The sequence below is a fragment of the Mesoplodon bidens genome (genome assembly GCF_964165515.1).
Source record: "Mesoplodon bidens genome assembly, chromosome: 4".
Taxonomy (NCBI): domain Eukaryota; kingdom Metazoa; phylum Chordata; class Mammalia; order Artiodactyla; family Ziphiidae; genus Mesoplodon; species Mesoplodon bidens.
In genome coordinates this window covers 135626334-135646203 of record NC_138160.1, presented here as the reverse complement: position 1 = coordinate 135646203, position 19870 = coordinate 135626334, and the positions used below count along the sequence as shown (strand labels likewise).

Below are 19870 nucleotides of genomic sequence, written 5' to 3'. Positions count from 1 at the left end.
AGAATCTGAAAAAGGAAATATATGTATAACTGAATCATTTTGCTGTACACCTAAAACTAACACATTGTAAATCAACTATACTTCAATTAAAAAAATAAAAAACAAACAACAACAACAAAAAAAAAACCCAAAAAACAAAACTAGGGATATAGTTTGTAGAGTTACACTGTCAGACTATGAATCCCCTAGGCTCAGGAACCATCTCCAATATCTTGCCCAGTGCAAGTCAATTTGTAAAGATTTAATTCCCCCAGTGAGAAAGGAAAACAAGCCATTAGTTTAGTGCGCAATGTCTTTATCTTCTTTATCTTTATCTTCCTCCATTCTCTTTCAGGTTGTATCCTGAGTCATCAGTTTTCATGTGGCCTTCCACAGATCGACGACTAGAATATGACCCAGAATCAAGACAAGATGCTCATTTCACTAGTTTGGAAGCAGTTTTAATGGAGATGGAAATGTTTATCAACTCAACACAGGTACCCCAAAATACAAAGCAAAATATCATCTTCAGCTGCATAGCAAATATGATTTAAGAATTTAACATTATTTTGATCACAAGCGTAAATATAAGTCACCATAAATAAATGTAAATTCATTGTACAAAAATCCCCAACAACTCTTAATACAAATATGGTACATTTGACAGTTTCTGAAACAGATTTTTTTTTAACCTTTTAAAACCTAAGATTTTATTTTTCCTGGTTCTTAGATACACAAAAAATCAAAAGTGGGGGTGGGCAGTAACACCAGGAAGGAAAGAATATTAAACCCTTTCGGTGTTCGTAAATCAATGCTGCTGGTGAGCCAGGGAAATGAAACGTCTCTCCTAAAGGTGAAGACCTCAATTTACTGGGATCAAATCTCTTGAGGATAATAGGATTCTACCCAGAGGGTCAAATTCAGGGCTATGAATGCAGGGTGGGAGGGGTGGACTGTTGAAATAGCAATCTCATCCAACAGGTGATCCAAATCTCCGCAAAGCAATGGTCAAGGATTTAGAATGATCTCCAGGACTTAACAGCCAGACTTAATCTCAGAGGGTGAGCCAGCTACTGTTCCCAGACAGGAATGAAGACTCGGAAGGCTCTGGAGCTTAGAAATTTTATGTGGGTTTTGAAGGTGAATTTTAACTGGTGGTTCTCGCATGTCGCGTAATGCCTCACTTTTGACTTTGGGATACAACTATGGTCATCAAGAAGAAGAAAATGAGAAATCAGAATAGGAAGTGGCAGCTCCAGACAGGAGAATCTGACAGCTTCCACCCTGACTCACTTTCCTTCCCAACAGATATTTTCTTTCATGGCTCAGAGGGAGCTCAAAGCCCAAGGGTGGCAGTGCAGGGGGCCTCTATAGCAGTGGTCCTCAGACTTTCATGTGCAACAGAACAATCCAGCTTGTGGCAAGTGCAGGATTTCTTGACCCTGCTCCCAGAGCTGTAGAATCAATGGGTATGAGATGGGGCCCAGGAATCTGCATTAAACGTGCTAATCTCAGGAGGTCCTGATGTATGTAGCCTTTGGGCCATACTTTGGCGAGCCCCACCTCTCTTCTCCCTGGTGAGCATGAGTGGGTAACAAACCTCTTGCTATGGACACTTCTTTTGCTCTTGCCATGGGGTTGAAGTGGGCCATCTGGTTAATGGAAACCATTTCCATTCATCTGCCCTGAGGGAGGAGATCATTATTGTTCTATTTTCTCTCTTTCTTTTCCTTCCTGGGCCGGGGGAGAAATATCCAATGTCTCACTTTATACGTTCTTACAAGCTCAGGGTCACAGAGTCCCTTTGATGATGAGGTGCTCTGCAATGAGAAATTCACTTCCCAAAGGCTTCCGTCCTTCTCAACAGTCTCCCCATGCTTGGTAGGAGATTCTGCAGGGAATTTTGGTTCAGTCAGGGAAATGGAAATAGACACGTCCCTGTGAGATATACGCCATACCTCAAAATCTAAGTTAAGGAACATCAAGGAAGTTGACAGCCAAAGATAAAATGTCTCCAGAATCTTTCAGCTTCTAGGACAACAAAAGTCCTGATTCACTAGAACAGAATTCCTCTTTGGGGTATATTTTGGTATTAAATGCTCGTTGACAAGTATTATTTATATTCCTTACCTCCTTGGCCCCAAGATGATGATGTGGCTTCTATTAAAATAACCCTTTAATATTTTCTTTCTTGTGACAGTTTTCCTTGATGAGAGATTCTGTGCCAACAAGTGGCCCCTAATTTGGTCGCTGGCTAATGCTGTGGGCAGTGCATGCCTGGCCTGTTCAAAGCTGTAGCCCCAGTGTCCATTACCCTGTGCAACTTGATGCTCACTAAGCATTTGCTCAGTGAATAAAGGACCCTCTCACCATCAAGCTGATGAGATGGTCTAATAGCTTTCTGTTTTGGACTACGGAATCCCTGGCTGTGTTCATAAATACTGCTTCTACACAGCGGTCCTGACCATATTCTTACCCCAATTCTACTCACCCATTCCAGTTGTGAATGCATTTCTGAATTCTCTCTAGGAGTGCCCTGAGAGGGGAGTCAGGATGTGGTTTTGGGAGTCCATGGAAGGTCAAAGGCAACACCACAACACCATCTACCATGGTACCGATACCAGGAACCTCATCTCCCATTCGCCATGGCTCTCAGCGCCTGGTCCAGGAGTATTCTTGGTGGTAGAATCCCTGGTGTCCAGAGCAGAAGAAGATGCCATCTTGGGAAGTGGAGGGAGGGAGCCAGAGGAGGCGAAGATGCTAGGAAGTGGAAGCATGGCCAGGCTGACATCTTGGGGCATCACCACACTCTTTTCTCCATCTCTAAGACTTCAGTCCTGGGGTGGCATGTGGGCATTGGGTTGGAGGTCTCCATCTGAGGAGGAGGTCTTGGGAAGCAACCGCAGATGTAGGGGACCACAAGATGGAGAAAGGGTAAAACTAGGGCTCTTAACACAGCTGAGGGAAAAAAAAAGTAAAAGTGAAAAAAGCATATACTGCCCTGTTTCTTTTCTTTTTTTTTTTTTTCATTTACACTATGGAGAAACCACCATGGAGATGTTGTGGGAGAGCATGCACAGGCCCAGCCCTCAGGAGGTGCAGATGTGTTTGGGGAGGTTCTTGTTTCCTTCCACGTCCATCCCACACACTGTCCAGTCAGACCCTGTTGCAGGCTGGTTGTGGCTTTCTCTCTCCTGCTTCTTCTCCTCCAGGTCGAGGGTTTGCAGGACCTTCCGCCTAGCAGGTGGTGGCCAGGGACTGGTGGATGGGTGGTTGGAAGCAGCGCACATGCTCCACGGTGGAACTGTCCGTCTCCACGGACTTCATGTACTTGTTCAGGATGGCAAAAACCTCATTGTTCAAGATCTGGTACTTCCTGATCCTGTCTGCCATCTTCTTCAGGGGCTGTAGAAGGACAGGGACGTGTAGGTTAGGGATGGGAGGAGGGGACAGAGAAATCAAGAGAAAGGGAAGAATTCAGTTGAAGGTGGGGTCCGGGGTCCTGATGCTTCAATGATTATGCCACTCTCTTGCTTAAAGGCCTTCTATGGGTGTCCAGAGCTTGACAGTGAAATGTGAACTTGACCATAAAACGCTTTGAGTTTCAAAACTTATCACAAAGCTGCAGTAATCAAAACAGTGTGGTTCTAGCATGAAGACAGACATATGGACCAATGGAACAGACAGCCCAGATATAAACCCTTTCATATATGGTCAAATGATTTGTGACAAGGGTGCCCACAACAATGGAAAAAGAATGGTCTTCTCAACAGACGGTGCTGGGAAAACTGGATATCCACACGCAGAAGAAGTTCTATTCTTACTTTACACCATATACAAAACATTAGCTCAAAATGGATTAAAGACCTAAATATGAGAGTGAAAACTATAAAACTCTTAGAAGAAAACAGAGGAAAAGCGTTATGACATTGAGTTTGGCAATGATTTCTTGGATATGACACCAAAGCACAGGTAATAAATAATAAATTGGAATACATCAAAATTAAAAACTTATTTGCATTAAAGGACACTATCAACAGAGTGAAAAGGCGACCCAAAGAATGAAAGAAAACATTTTCAAATCATATATCTGATAAGGGATTAATATCCAGAATATAGAAAGAACACCTGCAATTAAATAACAGCACAAACAAAACAAAACAAAAAAAACAAGCCAAATGACCCAATTAAAAAGTGAGCAAAACACTTGAATAGACATTTCTCCAAAGAAGATAAACAAAGAGCCAATAAGCACATGAAAAGATGCTAATATCACTAATTGCTAAGGAAATGTGAATCAGAACCGCAATGAGATACCACTTCACACACATTAAAATGGCTATTTCCAAAGATACACAGAAAATAACAAGTGCTGGGGAGGATACAGAGAAATTGGAACTCCTGTGCATTGCTGGTGGGAATGTAAAATGGTGTGGTCACTATAGAAAACAGTACGGTGGTCCTCAAAAAATTAAAATCAGAATTACCACGTGATCCAGCAATTCCAATTTTAGGTATATACCCAAAAGCAATGAAAGCAGGGTCCTGAACAGTTATTTGTACACTCATGATCACAGCAGCATGATTCACAACAGCCAAAATGCGGGAGCAACTCAAGTGTCCATCGACAGATGAATGGATAAACAAAATGTGGTGTATACATACAATGGAATATTATTCAGCCTTTAAAGGAAGGAAATACTGACACATGCTACAACATGGTGAGCCTTGAACACATTATGCTGAGTGAGAATTCCACTTATATGAAGTACCTCTAGAGCAGTCAAACTCACAGAGAAAGAAAGTGGAAGGGTGGTTACCAGAGGCTGTGGGGAGGGAGAATGGCGAGTTCCTGTTTCCTAGGCACAGAGTTTCAGCTGGGGAAGATGAAAAGTTCTGAAGATGGAGGTGGTGATGGTTGTGTAACAAGATGAGTGAATTTAATGCAGTAAACAGTTAAAGATAGCTAAAACAGCAAATTTTATGTTACGTATGTTCTACCTCAAAGCAAAAAAAAAAACCTTTATGAGGTGGCTTCTGCCTCTTTTTCCTCTCAGCTGGTCCTTCAGACCCACCCTCTGTTCCAGGCATACATCTTCATGCCTCTGTGCCTTTGCTCTAGCTGTTCCCTCTGCCTAGAACATTCTCCCCATCCTGCACCCCATTTTCTGCCTGGCTATTTGCAGCTGGTCATTCTGGACTTTGCCCAAGCATCGCCTCTAGGGGGAGCCTTCTGAGGCCACTGCCCAGCCCCTCAGCTTGGTTTAGACAGCACTTCTTGATGCTCCTGCAGCAGCCTTGCCCACCCCACACATGACAGCGCTCATCCCATCCCCATGGCTGCACAACTTTTGTGTTCAGTCAGAGTTTGTGCAGATGACGAAGCAGCATTAGCAGAGTTTGACTGGCACAGGGAAGGTGTGTTTCAGGTCTGGAGGCTGGCCCTGCCCTGCGGGGTGATGTGATTCATCCCAGTGGGTTACAAGCCAGTGACTCACGGCTTCTTACGAGAAGGTCACCAGCTGCTGAATGTCTCTGTACCTACCTGCCGTGTGGGGAGCTGGCCTCCATACGCAGCTCACCCTCCTCTGCTGATGAAAGGCCTGCTTGTCAGGCCTGGCCCCAACTCCCAGAACCCAGCCACGAGCTGCTTACCACATTCTTAATGATTTCATCCTTCCCGTCCTGCCTCTGTACTTTCAGCAGGTGGTAACAGAAGTCGAACAGGTCGAAGCGACGCTGCTGGCCCAGCAGGACGATGATGGAGCAGCCAGCCCAGTTCAGGCCATCTCCAAAACACTGCCTGGGAGTGGGAGAGGAAGCAGCTGGAGTGAGAAGCAGGAGGCAGAGGGGGAAGGGACCCTCATCTTGGACCAGCAGTACAGCTAGTGAGCTGGCTCATCTCTGGGCCAATTCTCTTAATCTGTAGAATGGGTACAAGGGAAGCTGTGAGTGTGGACTCATTTGTTCCTGGGACTGTGGTTATATTATAAGCCCTGCTAGCCATCAAGAGGTGTCAGTCTGTCGCCCCACTAATTTAAGAAAAATCAGCTTTGAAGAAGACAAATTTGCAAGAAAAAAAATCCAACCAGCTTTTGAGATTTATGTAGCCAGTTAGAATTCTGATGAAGCTCTGTCTTGGCTCTGGAAAGGAACCAGAGGAACATGGGTGAGGGGAAGGGTGGTTTCAAACCAGGAGACCAGCTGGCCAGTGTAGGCGGAGAGGGCAGGGACTGGGGGTGGGGGAGGGACACGATGGGGCATGAACAGATGCTGCTGGTGTGGGGGGCTGCCAGTCCTCTTGGGTCTGGTGAAACTCAGCCTGCACGCCCCCAACTCTCAACAGCCACCTGGGCAATTTGGGAGGCTGTGGGGCATCTCTTGGCTGGATCGCTCATCCGTGAACGCAGAGCAGCCCACTGGGAAGGTTTCCCAGCTTCCCCACTGCTGTCGCGGAAAGTGCAGCTGCTCTGGAAACAGCCTTCCCATCCCACTCCCAGCACCACTCTCTTGGGGAGGCCTCTCTGGCCCCCGTGTGTGTTTCCTCCAGAGCTCCTGGCTCCTGGAGGGCAGGCCTTGTCTGCCCTCGTCACCACTCTGCTCGTGCTGTGTAGCTGGGTGAGTGACGGGAGAATGGGGCTCTGCTTCTGTCTTCTCTGAGAACAGGACTGGGTTCCTCTCAAAGGCGCCCCTACTTTTTAGGAGCAGAGGCCTCATGAGCAAGGTGGCGCCCGCCTTCTGCCAGGGGAGCCTGTCTCTGTTCTACGACCCCTGGAGCTCTGCTGGGCTGGGTGGTGAGGTCTTAATACCAAGCCCTCGCCAGGGCTCCCCCCCGCCCCTTCCATTGGCCCAGCTTCTAGTCCCGTGAAGACAGGCCCTGAGAGGTCCAAGGCCCCGATGTGCACATACTCCATGTCTGTCTTCAACCACTTGGAGCCTTTCCTGTGGGGTCCCCTTCTCCCCTCTAAGAGCTGAATCCTAAGCAGTGTTCCAGCTCAGCTGTCGTCTGTGAATTGAATTCCTATAGTCCACTTGTCTCTCTTCATGGGCATCTGTTGTCCTTCCTGCCCTCGCTGCCAAGGGACCTCATTCGATGCACCTTCTATCTGTTTTCTAGTCTTCTCTTGGCCCTGTCAACCCCACATACCAGGAACTGTCTACTTTTGCTCTGCACAGATGCATGTCCAGCACCTAGAACCCTGAACGACATAAAGCACGTGCTCAACAAACCGTTGTTGGACAACCCCGCCCCTGCCCTCCTTTCTGGCTGAGCTCTGGCTGCCCCGTGGCTCTTGGGGTGGGGGATGAGCAGGTTGGGGGGTGACCCCGCCTTCCCTGGGGCTACTCACTCAGCTGTGAACTCATTGGTCCCCACGGGGATGCAGTAGACGAACTGCATGGCACTCCAGAGCCGGTGGAACTCCACGCACTCGTCGACGTGCATGACGCCGTTGGTGGGCGGGGGGCCCCGCCAGATGGGGTCCTGCAGGTAGCTCCGGATGCGGGTCAGGATGACCTCGAACATGGACAGGCCGCAGCACAGCCGCTCCTTGGTCAGGAGGTCGCCCTCCCGAGCGATGGCGATTTGCTGGGAATGGGAGGGTACATAAACCTGCCAGTCACATGTCAGACCCCATCTTCTACCTCTCACCCGATATTCCCAAACCCCAGAGCTGGCTGCATCTGTAATTCATTCACCAGAACTGAGGTCTTGCCCAGAGCAGGGCACTAACTTTATAAACCTGAGTTCAACCGCAGGGAGAAGTCTTGGGGTAAGTAAACTCGAGGAGCCATCACTAGAGGAATAGTATAAAAAAATTTCAATCCACCTATATAATGAAATGCTAGGTAGCCTTTGAAAAGACTGAGATGATGCTACTATTAGTACTATTGCTACTACTGTACTGTTACTACTACTAAGCACACACTCACTGTGTGTGTCATACACCAGGTCCTGTTCTATGCATTCGTTAAGTACTTACCTTATTTACTCCTTACATAAGCCCCATGAAGAAGATGCCATTATTATCCCTTTTTTTTTTTTTTTTGCGTTACGCGGGCCTCTCACTGCTGTGGCCTCTCCCGTTGTGGAGCACAGGCTCCGGACGTGCAGGCTCAGCGGCCATGGCTCACGGGCCCAGCCGCTCCGCGGCATGTGGGATCTTCCTGGACCAGGGCACGAACCCACGTCCCCTGCATCGGCAGGTGGACTCTCAACCACTGCACCACCAGGGAAGCCCTATTATCCCCATTTTATTGAAGAAGAAACTGAGGTTCAGAGAGGCAGTCAGTGAGTGGAAAAGTTGGGATTTGAATCCTAGTAGTCTAGATCTGTGGGTTAAATTGTTAAGTGGACAGAGCAAATTGCAGAAGAGGACATATACTACAATCCTATTAAAAGACATCAGTAACACAATCCCACAGACAGATGCAGAAAACTGTAGGCATGTATGTGTGTGTGTGTGGGGGTGAGAGTGTAAAACATTCTAGAAGGATTAACATCAGTTGTGGGAACAGATGGGCTTGGAGAAGCAGGTGGGGTTTTCACTTTTTACTATTAATACTTCTGTACAGTTGAATGTGCTACAATAAGCATATGTTACTCTTAAAAATTTGTCGCTGATTTTACAGATTATTCCTCCCGTTAGAAGTTCTCTGACCACTGTTAACAATCTTCCTTAATAATTTAAACTGGCTTCTCATATAGCATCTGGTTACTATATCTCTAATAATCAGCCGGCTACACTAGTACTTCAAAACACATTACCGTCTGCAGGAGCAGAAAATATCTAGGGGTAGAGCTCTCAAAGCCATGTGCAAAGATAATAGATATTAACATCTAAGGTCAAAGTACAATCTCCAAATCTAGGGACAAAGTTTAAGAGGGCCGGCTTCTGAGACAGAGAGGTCCGCAGGGCACTCCTGGGATCAGCTCCCCAGAGGGCGGACCCACCCGAGAGCTCAGTGCACAGTGTGGCTGGGTGGAGTCTGCCTGCCTGCTCCCTGCATGCTCCCCACACCCTACAGCCCCTAGAAAGAGGGCAGCCTCAATTAAATTAATCCATGAAGGGAAGTAAATCAGGAAACACCAATGCTGGAGCCTGTTAGGAATGTGGGTCAGGAGTGTAGTTGTCATGACAGCTATAAACTGAAAGAAGTCTAGGACGAAAAACGTGAATTGGGGAAGAAGAGCTTGAGGACCTGTGTTTCGAACACAAGGGGGAATCCTGATTCACGGTGACTCATCTTGATTCTGGTGGCAGAGAAAGATCGCTCCAGTGCAGAGAAGCTGCCACAGTTAGCTAGAAATACTTCTTTTCAAAAACCCTGACCCCAGTGCTTGACTCTTTTCTCACCAGGCAACTCCCTGTGGTAGTATCTGGGCCCTGACAGGGCTCTCCACTTTAGAAAGAGAGTGCCTGGTACAGCGAAGATGCTCAGTAAATAAAGAACCCACGTTTGTTCTCGAGTCATGAATATTCTCCTTCAGGAACTAATACAGAGAGTTCTGGCTTACTAGTTAAAGGAACTAATACAGAGAGTTCTGGCTTACTAGTTAAAGGAACTAATACAGAGAGTTCTGGCTTACTAGTTAATCTCCTGTGCATTTAGTTAGTCTGTATCAGTCCTCAGGGCCTGACAACTGTAGGAGGATCTAAAGAATTAGCAACAGGATTTATAAACCTGCAGACAGATTTTGAACTCTAAATGACCCCCCAACCAGAGCCAACCAAAGGGCCTTGACTGAAATGGTTAGGGGCTTTGTCCCTTTCCTGAAAAACTGTTTACCTTTATGGGTTTTCCTATGAGCTACAAGAGTAAAATCTGGAAAAAAAAATTGTAAAAATGTTATAAGAAAATAAAAATCTCCCATAAATCCCATCACCCACAGATGAGCTTTCTTAAAATACTTATGTATGATTTATTTGTGTTTATGTATGTGAGCATGTATATGTATCTATTTTAACACAATTTGGGTCACACTATCTACATTGTTATTTACTCAAGATATTGGTACTAAAAAAAATTTCCTTTAGTCTCTTCAGTAATATGTTTTTTTAATGGCTACATAAAATGGCCATTGACATATGTCATTTATTTAGTTCTCTATTCCTGTTGGTTATTTTAAATTGCTCACAAGTTTTCATCATTATAGACAACTCATAAGTAATTATCCTTATATATTACACTTTTTGAGCTTATCTCTGGTTATCTTCTTAGGATAAAATCCTAGAAGTAGAACTCTTCAGTCAAAGAGTATAAATAGTTTTAAAAGGCTTTTGCTACATAGTGACAAACTAGTCCCAAGAAAAGCTGAACCACTGCACACCTATCTGTGTCAAATCTGTTCCTTGTGCCTTTATCAGTACTTCATTATCATGAAGAAAAGTTCTTAGCCAACTTGTGAAATGAAGAGCTATATCCTTCTCTTTCACATTTCATTGATTACTGGTAAAGTGGAACACTTTTTCTCCTGTTTGTTGGCATTTATATTTCTTAGGCTGTGAGTTTTCTTTCATGCCCTTTTTTCTTTCTTTTTGCTTTTAATTATGTATTTTTGGCTGCATTGGGTCTTCGTTGCTGCGCGCGGGCTTTCTCTAGTTGTGAGCGGGGGGCTACTCTTCGTTGCGGTGTGTGGGCTTCTCATTGCAGTGGCTTCTTTTGCTGCAGAGCACGGGCTCTAGGCACTCAGGCTTCAGTAGCTGTGGCACGCAGACTCAGTAGTTGTGGCTCGCGGGCTCTAGAGCGCAGGGTCAGTAGTTGCGGCACGCGGGCTTAGTTGCTCCATGGCATATGGGATCTTCCTGGACCAGGGCTCAAACCCGTGTCCCCTGCACTGGCAGGCGTATTCTTAACCACTGCGCCACCAGGGAAGCCCTCTTTTTTCTTTTGATGTGAGTGTCCTTCTAATCTGAAAAAGTGCACTAAAGATTGTTTGTTGCCTATACCCTCAATCTGTGACTTGGTGTTTCATATATATATATACTATGTGTGTAAGTGTGTGTTTAACATAAATTTTAGCCATTTCTGTTCCACTCAGTGGGGGATTTTTTTTCTCTCTCTTTCTGCCATTCTTTTCTGAGTTAACAAGGGTATAGAAAAAGCATCTGTGAAATCATGTGGAAACATATTTCTGCATGGAGTACTTTGATTACATTTAGGATACTTTGGAAAAAATATCTCCATGCTTGCTCTTTCCTTTCTGTTTTTTAGAAGCTTTTTACTTATTTGTTTATCACAGTAATGGTGAAAGGCAGCTCAGCTAAAAAGACAAAACAGCTATTCGCCCATTTTATAGATGGGAAAACAAAGACCAAGATATTAAATGTCTAGCACTAGATTATGCAACAATTCAGGGGTAAAGCTGGAAAGAGGAGTCCTTCAACTCCCTGACAGAACATTCTATTCACGATAGCACTGGGCAACAAACCAGGTCACCTCAATTTTTCCTAGAAACAAATACAAGCAATGCAATACAGTTAAACTCTCCCAGCATTAAACATGTAGCAGAATTTCCCTGTCACCGACCTAGAAGTTATGTGAGTTCCCTGAACCCCAGCAAGCTTGGAAGTTAATATTTTAAAAATGTTTCTTTTATCTACAGGAGGACTAAGTTTTGGACTATTCCTTAAGGGCTGGGAGACTTATAAAACTGGCATTTCCTCTCCGGCAGAATGTCTAGGCTTTTGTTTGTTAAATATCAGCATTTGACAAATTAAGATTTCTATCAGTCCCAAGGAAATAGTGTTCATCAGAAGAGGGAAGGAATTCACAGACTTGTAAGTGGAAACACATGCCGAAGCCTGGGTGTGAGAGGCCAGATTCTTGTAGGATGACACCAACAGTGGAGCAGACACATTTATATGTCGCTGGCTTGGGGGATTTCTCCCTAGAAGGCAATCTTTAGAGGATCTCCTGTGTTCAGCCCCGGAAGGCCAAAAAAGAAAATGTGCATATTTCACAGTATCTACATTCTCTCTGTGGTGACTAAAGAACCCAAATGTCACTAAATGTTTAGTCACTGTTTTCAGTAGGAGGTGGGTGGCCTGCAGGGGGTCTGGCTGGGGCTGCTCATCAGTGTGACACCTGGGCGGATGGGGCCCTGTCATGGGCTCCAACACTTGCCATGTTTTTCGAGAGAAGAGGCCGCCTTCCGCCCTCTGTGGAGGATGAGAATTTTTCTGATTCATGAGCTTTTGTGATAATAGGAGAGAGGACCTTAGGGATGCTAGTCCAAGAGCGGATCTGAATCCTAAACCTTTTAAACAGTCGGTTTTGGGTTTTGTTGAACGAAACAAGCCATACTGGCTTGTCTTTGCTGCAGTGCCCTGTTTTCTCTTCTTCCTGAATTCCTACCCTGATCCGTGCCCTGCCCCACCACCAAATGCTTGATCCAACTTGAATCAACTTGAAAGGAGACAGCACATGCTGTTTGTTTCACCCCTTTCCCCCCGCAAAGTGTCTTTCCTGACTGCCTGCACGGTTTGTGAGTTCTCCAAAGGCAGGGGTCCTGTTTTACTCATCTCCATGTACAGGTTCAGGTTTGTAAAAATGAGTTTTAATTACAGATTTAACACCTGAGCTCATTCACCTTCAAAAATATTAGAACATTACAGATAAAGCTGCCTTCTTTGATCTCCCCACCCATCTCTGTCCCTTTCATCTTTCTTCAGAGGTTGCCACCATTATGAACTGGGTGTTTTTCATTTCCTAGGAAAAGTTTTACTTAATATGGGTTTTTGATATGTGTTTAAAAAAATACAAATAGCATCATACTCCATGACCTGTAGTGCCACTTGCTCTATTCACCTAACCATGTGTTTATGGTCTGTCCACACTGATGCATCTAGATCTGATTTTTTTCTTTTCATTATTATGTAGCAGGTATTCATCATTTAAATGATTTTACCACATTTTATTTAGTCAACACTCTACTGATTGACATTTAGGTTGTTTCCAGTTTTTTGCTTTAACAAACCATGCCGTGGTAAACATCTTGTGTTCCTGTAAGAGTTTTTTTTTGGCAAAGATACCCAGAGATGAACTGCCGGTTCACAGGGCGTGCAGTTCTAATTCTGAGAGAGAAATCAGCAGAATTCTTAATACCTAACGGGGAGTGACAGATACTTGTCTGACTTCCTTCTTTCTTGGCAGGATAGATGATACAGGGTACAGGCCTGAGAGTCAGCAAAACTCATGCCACACCTGCCCTTGCCACTAACAGGCTGTGTGCTGTCAGACTTTCTGTTTCTCTCTCTGAGCCTCAGTTTCCCCATCTGTACAATGAGGAGGTTGGACCAAATGCTCTCTCTCCCTCTAAAGTTCCTTTTGGTTCTCTGAGTCCATGATAGGAGGATCGTACCTGAGGGGTCCCCAGCCTCTCTATCAGAGGGACCAGGTGAAGTGGCGCGTACTTGGCTTCCAGGCGTTTCATCCGGACCTCCAAACGCTCCCCCTCTGCAAAAGGAACAGCAGGCAGAAAATGAGATTCAGGGCACACCGGGGGAAATGGGGAAGGAAGAGCTCTCAGAGGACCTGGTGACGTATTTGTATTCCAATACTTGGATGGAGCGTGTAGAACTGTTTTCCCTGGTTCTGGCAAGTGTGATCAGGACTCACTACAAGGAAAATGTTCTGTTATCTGTGCCCAACAGTGGAATCATCTACCTCATGGGGTGGTGAGTTTCCCACCACTTGAAGGATTTAGACCAAGCTAGACAGCAACTTACTAGGGATGTTCTAGAAGGACCAAGGCCTGGAGCATCATTTCCAATTCTGTGACTACCCAAGAGCTGTCCAAAGCCCTCACCTTCTCCATTTCTGACCACACATCTGAGTTTATTGGGACTAAGTGAGCATGAGGTGCAAATTCAGACTGGCCATTTAGCTGCTGTCAGTGGTTTCTTACCTTTGATGTAGACTCTAGGCAAGATGTTTTGGAAGGGTGCAGCATGGAGCAAATCACAGACTTCCTCCTGAGACTGAAAATAGAGAAGGAGGGAAAGAAAGAGAAAACCATTTTTATTTTAAACCAGGAAGAACTTTCATTACTAAAAGCTTGAACACTGGAGTCAGCCAGACCTGGGTTCAAATCCTAACACTTCTACTTAACTAGCTGTGGGATCTTAAGCACGTTGCTTAACCTCTCTGAGCCTATTCATTTATCTGCAAAATGAGGGTAAGAACAGTACCTATTTTAATGGGTTACTGTGAGGATGAAGTGAGAGAACGTATAGCCTCATAGCACAGACCCTGGATATCATGAGTATGCAGTACCATTTTCATTACAATCTTATAAGGAATTTGTTGAAAGAATTCAAAGTGGCAGTGGGATCAAACAGAGATGTGGACCCAGACTATGTTCATCTGGTTGGCTGTGAGGCCTATGGGCTCAAAGCATGTAGCTAGACCAATTTTCCAATCCACTAATGCAGGATGCCTCTGTGTGAAGGCCTGGGTCTGGTTGCTTTTCTCCACCCCAGACTCCAACTGGTGAGAGAACAGGGACTAGGACCCAGACAGGTTTTGATGGGGACTCTTTATGCATAAAAGTAAGCTAAAAGCAAACGTGTACTACAAAGGTTGGAGGAGAAAGTTTGGGAGAGGGTAGGCCTGGAAGATATGGTCAGATGGGCTTACTGTCCCGGGACCAGCTCATGATCACTGGATTTCAGTGATGGGGAAGGGGACCTACACGAGCCACCCTCCATGGGTCTTGGTTTCTATTCTTTTAAACTGTGGGGATCTGGATTAGGTAAGATCCAGCCTTCATTCAACTCTGATACTCTTGGATTCTAAAGAATCTTGAGAAAATCAGGATTGTGAGGGCCCTTGGCTTTCTTAACCAGGCATCAGTAGAACATGGCCATCCTGGAAATCTCGCAGGCCAGCTGCTCAAGAAAGAAACCCCTCAACTCCCTCAGTCTTTGAAGTGAGGATGACAGAATGAGGACAACTGAACTCTCCAGAGACCTGCTTGATCTGACTGTAATTCTCAGTTTCTTAGCCAGAGGGGAAATGTCCTCACTTTCTTAATTAATCTGTTCCTCCCCAAACCAGTAAATCAAGTAACTTGGTCTTTACTGCTATGTCTAAGCTTAGATCCTTTGATGCATCATGTAATCTGAAAACTTGCCTACTGATTATTCAGGCTACTCTTCATTCATTAATACGGTGAATTATATGGATTGATTTTTTTTTTAATTTTTTAAATTTATTTTTGGCTGCATTGGATCTTCATGGCTGCTCGTGGGCTTTCTCTAGTTGTGGCGAGCGGGGGCTACTCTTCATTGCGGTGCGCAGGATTCTCATTGCCGTGGCTTCTCTTGTTGTGCAGCACAGGCTCTAGGCAAGTGGGCTTCAGTAGTTGTGGTGCGCTGGCTCAGTAGTTGTGGCACACAGGCTTAGTTGCTCTGCGGCATGTGGGATCTTCCCAGACCAAGGCTCAAAGCTGTGTCCCCTGCACTGGCAGGTGGATTCTTAATCACTGCGCCACCAGGGAAGTCCTTATATGGATTGATTTTTGAATGATGAACCAGCCTTGCGTTCTTGGGGTAAACTTCACTTGGTTGTGATGCATTATCCTTCTTATGTATTGGTGGATTTTATTTGCTAATATTTTGTTGGGGATTTTTACTCTATATCCATTAGAGACATTGATTTGGAGTTTTCAAGGGTCGTTGGTGTTGGTATTAGGGTAATGCTGACCTCATAAGTTGGAAAGAGTTCTATTTTTTCTATTTTCTGGAATTGTTATTATTTCTCCCTTAAATTTTTGGTATTCTATTTTCTGGAATTTCTATTTTCTGGAATTGTTATTATTTCTTCCAAAAATGGGCAGAAGACCTAAATAGACATTTCTCCAAAGAAGATATACAGACTGCCAACAAACACATGAAAGAATGCTCAACATCACTAATCATTAGAGAAATGCAAATCAAAACTACAATGAGATATCATCTCACACCAGTCAGGATGGCCATCATCAAGAAATCTAGAAACAGTAAGTGCTGGAGAGGGTGTGGAGAAAAGGGAACACTCTTGCACTGCTGGTGGGAATGTGAATTGGTACAGCCACTATGGAGAACAGTATGGAGGTTCCTTAAAAAACTACAAACAGAACTACCATATGACCCAGCAATCCCACTACTGGGCATATACCCTGAGAAAACCATAATTCAAAAAGAGTCATGGGGCTTCCCTGGTGGCGCAGTGGTTGAGAGTCTGCCTGCTGATGCAGGGGACACGGGTTCGTGCCCCGGTCCAGGAGGATCCCACATGCTGCGGAGTGGCTGGGCCCGTGAGCCATGGCCGCTGAGCCTGTGCATCCGGAGCCTGTGCTCCGCAATGGGAGAGGCCACAACAGTGAGAGACCCGCATACCGCAAAAAAAAAAAAAAAAAAAAGAGTCATGTACCAAAATGTTCATTGCAGCTCTATTTACAATAGCCCGGAGATGGAAACAACCTAAGTGTCCATCATCGGATGAATGGATAAAGAAGATGTGGCACATATATACGATGGAATATTACTCAGCCATAAAAAGAAACGAAATTGAGCTATTTGTAATGAGGTGGATAGACCTACAGTCTGTCATACAGAGTGAAGTAAGTCAGAAAGAGAAAGACAAATACCGTATGTTAACACATATATATGGAATTTAAGAAAAAAAATGTCATGAAGAACCTAGGGGTAAGACAGGAATAAAGACACAGACCTACTAGAGAATGGACTTGAGGATATGGGGAGGGGGAAGGGTAAGCTGTGACAAAGCGAGAGAGAGGCATGGACATATATACACTACCAAACGTAAGGTAGATAGCTAGTGGGAAGCAGCTGCACAGCACAGGGAGATCAGCTCGGTGCTTTGTGACCGCCTGGAGGGGTGGGATACGGAGGGTGGGAGGGAGGGAGACGCAAGAAGGAAGAGATATGGGAACATATGTATAACTGATTCACTTTGTTATAAAGCAGAAACTAACACACCATTGTAAAGCAATTATACTCCAATAAAGATGTTAAAAAATGTATGCAAAAAAATGTATTCAAAAAGAATTTTTTTGGAAGAATTCACAAGTGAAACCAGCTGTATCTGGAGTTTTCTTTGTTGGAAGTCTTTTTTTTTTAACTAGGTATACAATTTCTTTAGCACATATAGTACTGTTCAGGTTATCGATTTTTTTAAAAGTGAGTTTTGAGGTTTTCTGTGACTCAAAGACTTGATTCCTTTCATCTAAGTTTAATTTATGGGCATAGGGTTGCTTGTAGTATGCCTTTATTATCCTTGTGATGTCTGTGAGATCTATAGTGATATCCCTATTTCATACCTGATACTGGTATTTTGTGTCTTCTCTTTTTTTTTTTTCTTGGTCTGGCTAGAGGTTTATCAATTTTATTGATTTTTTTCCCCAAAGAATCAGCTTTTAGTTTCATTTATATTTCCCTATAGTGTTTCTGCTTTCAATGTTGCTGATTTCTGTTCTTATCTTTATTATGTCCATTCTTCTGATTGCTTTGGGTTTCATTTGCTTTTCTTTCTCCAGTTTCTTATGGTGGAAGCCTAGACTACTGATTGAACACCTGATTCTTTCTTAATATACTGTAACATTTAGGCTATTCTTCGATACCTCTAGTAATCAAGAGCTCAGTACTTCTTGAGGCAGCCCAACCCATTTTTGAACAATTCTAATGGTTAGAAAGTTTTAAACCAAGGCAGCCTCCCAGTAGTTTCCATTCAAGATCCTTGTTCTGCTCTTTAGAGTATTACTGAATGTCTTTTTCTAGCCAGATTCTTCAGCTACCCTTCCATCTTTCTCCTCCTCTCAGGGCCAAGCACCTTACAAGAGCTTTCTACCTCTCTCTCCATTTCCCAGTCTTCACTTCCCTTGACAGCAAACACAAACGTCACGCCCAGCTAAAACACGCCATGGCAGTGGCTCTGGCAAAGATTACTGAAGGCTGTTCTGTCACCCCGTTCAATGGATACCTTTCAGTCCTCGTACTATGGCATCTCTAATGTATTAGGCACGGTCTTCCCTCTGTTACTATGACAATGAGTTCTGTGGTTTCCATTATTTTGATTTCTTCTTTTTAGATTCTTTTGCAGGTTTGGCTTCTCACCACCCTTTAAATGTTGGTTTTCTCCAAGGTCCCTCTTTCTTTTTTTCTCCTCACTTCATTTTACCTACATTGTCTCACCTACTCCCATGTCTACAAGCACTGCCTTTGATTCACCAGCTCTGTATTTCCAGCCAGGCTTCTCTTTCAAGCTCCAGACTTGGATATCCACCTCCTTACTGGATATTTCCACTGGATATTCCACAGCTCCACATTTCTAAAGCTGACCTTCTTCTCCCCTTCTTATGTGAGGTTCCTTTGCTCCCAGAATGGCACAATAATCTCCTCACCTGCCCAAGTCTAAAACCCGGGGTTCATTTTTCGTCTCTCTTCCTCACGTCCCATGACCAGTAAGTCCTCATGTCTTGGATTCTCTCCACATTTCTCCACATTGACCACAACACTCTGAGCTCCTTAAGGGTAGGGATGCCGCCTCTATTTTTACCTTTTATCCCCAGTGCCTAGGACATAATAGTCTCTCAATAATTATTTATTAATGGATGTTTGTTATCTCAGGTTTCTTAGATGAATAAATGAATTTTTTTTTATCCACATGACTATCCTCCATATATGAGAATACTATTACATCCATTCATCCAACAAACATTTATTGAGTACCAGGCATTGTTCTAGGCTTTGCAGATATGATGTTGAATGAGATCTCTGTACTCACATAAATTACATTGTAGTTGAGAGAGATAAAAACAAGTAAACACACCAGAAATTTTCAGATAGTGGTAAGACACAATAGGGTACCAGGCTAGAGAGTGACTGGGAGTGGGGAAGGGACTACTTCAGAGAGGGTGGTTAGGGGAAACCTTTTTGAGGGGGTAGATATTTAAGTAGAGAACGGAATAAAGAAGGAGCCAGCCATGTAGATACGAGGTAAGTGCAATGGCGCTGGGGCAGAGAGTAAGCTGGAGTATAGTGACGCAGGTAGTCATAGTACAGTCTTAGTTCCTAACAGAAGGGGGGGACCAGATCATGCGAGGTCTCATAGTATGGTATGAAGTCTGGAATTTAAGGGCAATGAGGAATTACACAAGTATTCCAAGCAGAGGATTGGTACACATAGCACTACTGCCAAGTTTTCTTATTTTTCTTGTTTACTTTTCTTCCAAAAATTTCAGTTGCTCCTAGAAATGTCTTCTTACTAGGAAAGTTGCCCCCTTCCATGAATATCAACTTTCTATTTTGTTAATGTGAATAAAACTGACCTTAGAAGCCACCTTAGGGGACGGAGAAAGGGGAAGAAGGTTCTGGGCCCTCTACAACAAGACCAATGTTGTTGCTTTATTCATTTTACATGATGAGCTTCCACTTCAGATTTCCTTGGGAGAGACAGAAGTGTTCCATCTAGCCCCCCTCTGCACCCTGAGCCTCCCACTCGAGTTTGCAACCTGCAGGGCCAGAGGTTCTTTGGGGGTGCTTCCTGTTGGCATGCTTCCTGTGTATTCTCTACCTTGTAATGACATTTGTTACTGAAGGTGAAGAAAGAGAAGGATGTGGTTTCCTCATAGAGGTGGGAAAGCATTTGCCTGGAAGGTCCCCAAGGATGAGCTATGTGGCCATTTGCATGATGAGGTGGCTACATACCCTGCAACGCCTTTTGTGGAAGGTGTTTGTTTGGCATTCATAAGCTGAGGCCATTGCGACTGATAAAAATGTCCAGTTCAGAGCACACAAAAGCCTGTGTCAGGGATCTGAGCAGACTTCTCTGTGGGCACTTAGGCTAATGCACACCGCCTTCTCATCCAATCTCTATCCTAAAGGAT

The 19870-nt window shown here is 44.4% G+C and overlaps 1 protein-coding gene across 1 annotated transcript in view; it reads right to left on the bottom strand.

Annotated features, from left to right (window-relative positions):
* Window positions 1-439: 439 nt before the first annotated feature.
* Window positions 440-19870, bottom strand: part of CYFIP2 (cytoplasmic FMR1 interacting protein 2) — a 133536-nt gene continuing 114105 nt past the window's right edge. Inside the window, exons 27-31 of the mRNA XM_081230941.1 lie at window positions 13889-13961; window positions 13343-13437; window positions 7329-7567; window positions 5635-5782; window positions 440-3384 (exon numbers count right to left, since the gene is read on the bottom strand). Of these exons, the coding sequence (XP_081087067.1) occupies window positions 3217-3384; window positions 5635-5782; window positions 7329-7567; window positions 13343-13437; window positions 13889-13961 (723 nt within the window). The 3' untranslated portion in view covers window positions 440-3216. The remainder of the gene's footprint in view (window positions 3385-5634; window positions 5783-7328; window positions 7568-13342; window positions 13438-13888; window positions 13962-19870) is intronic.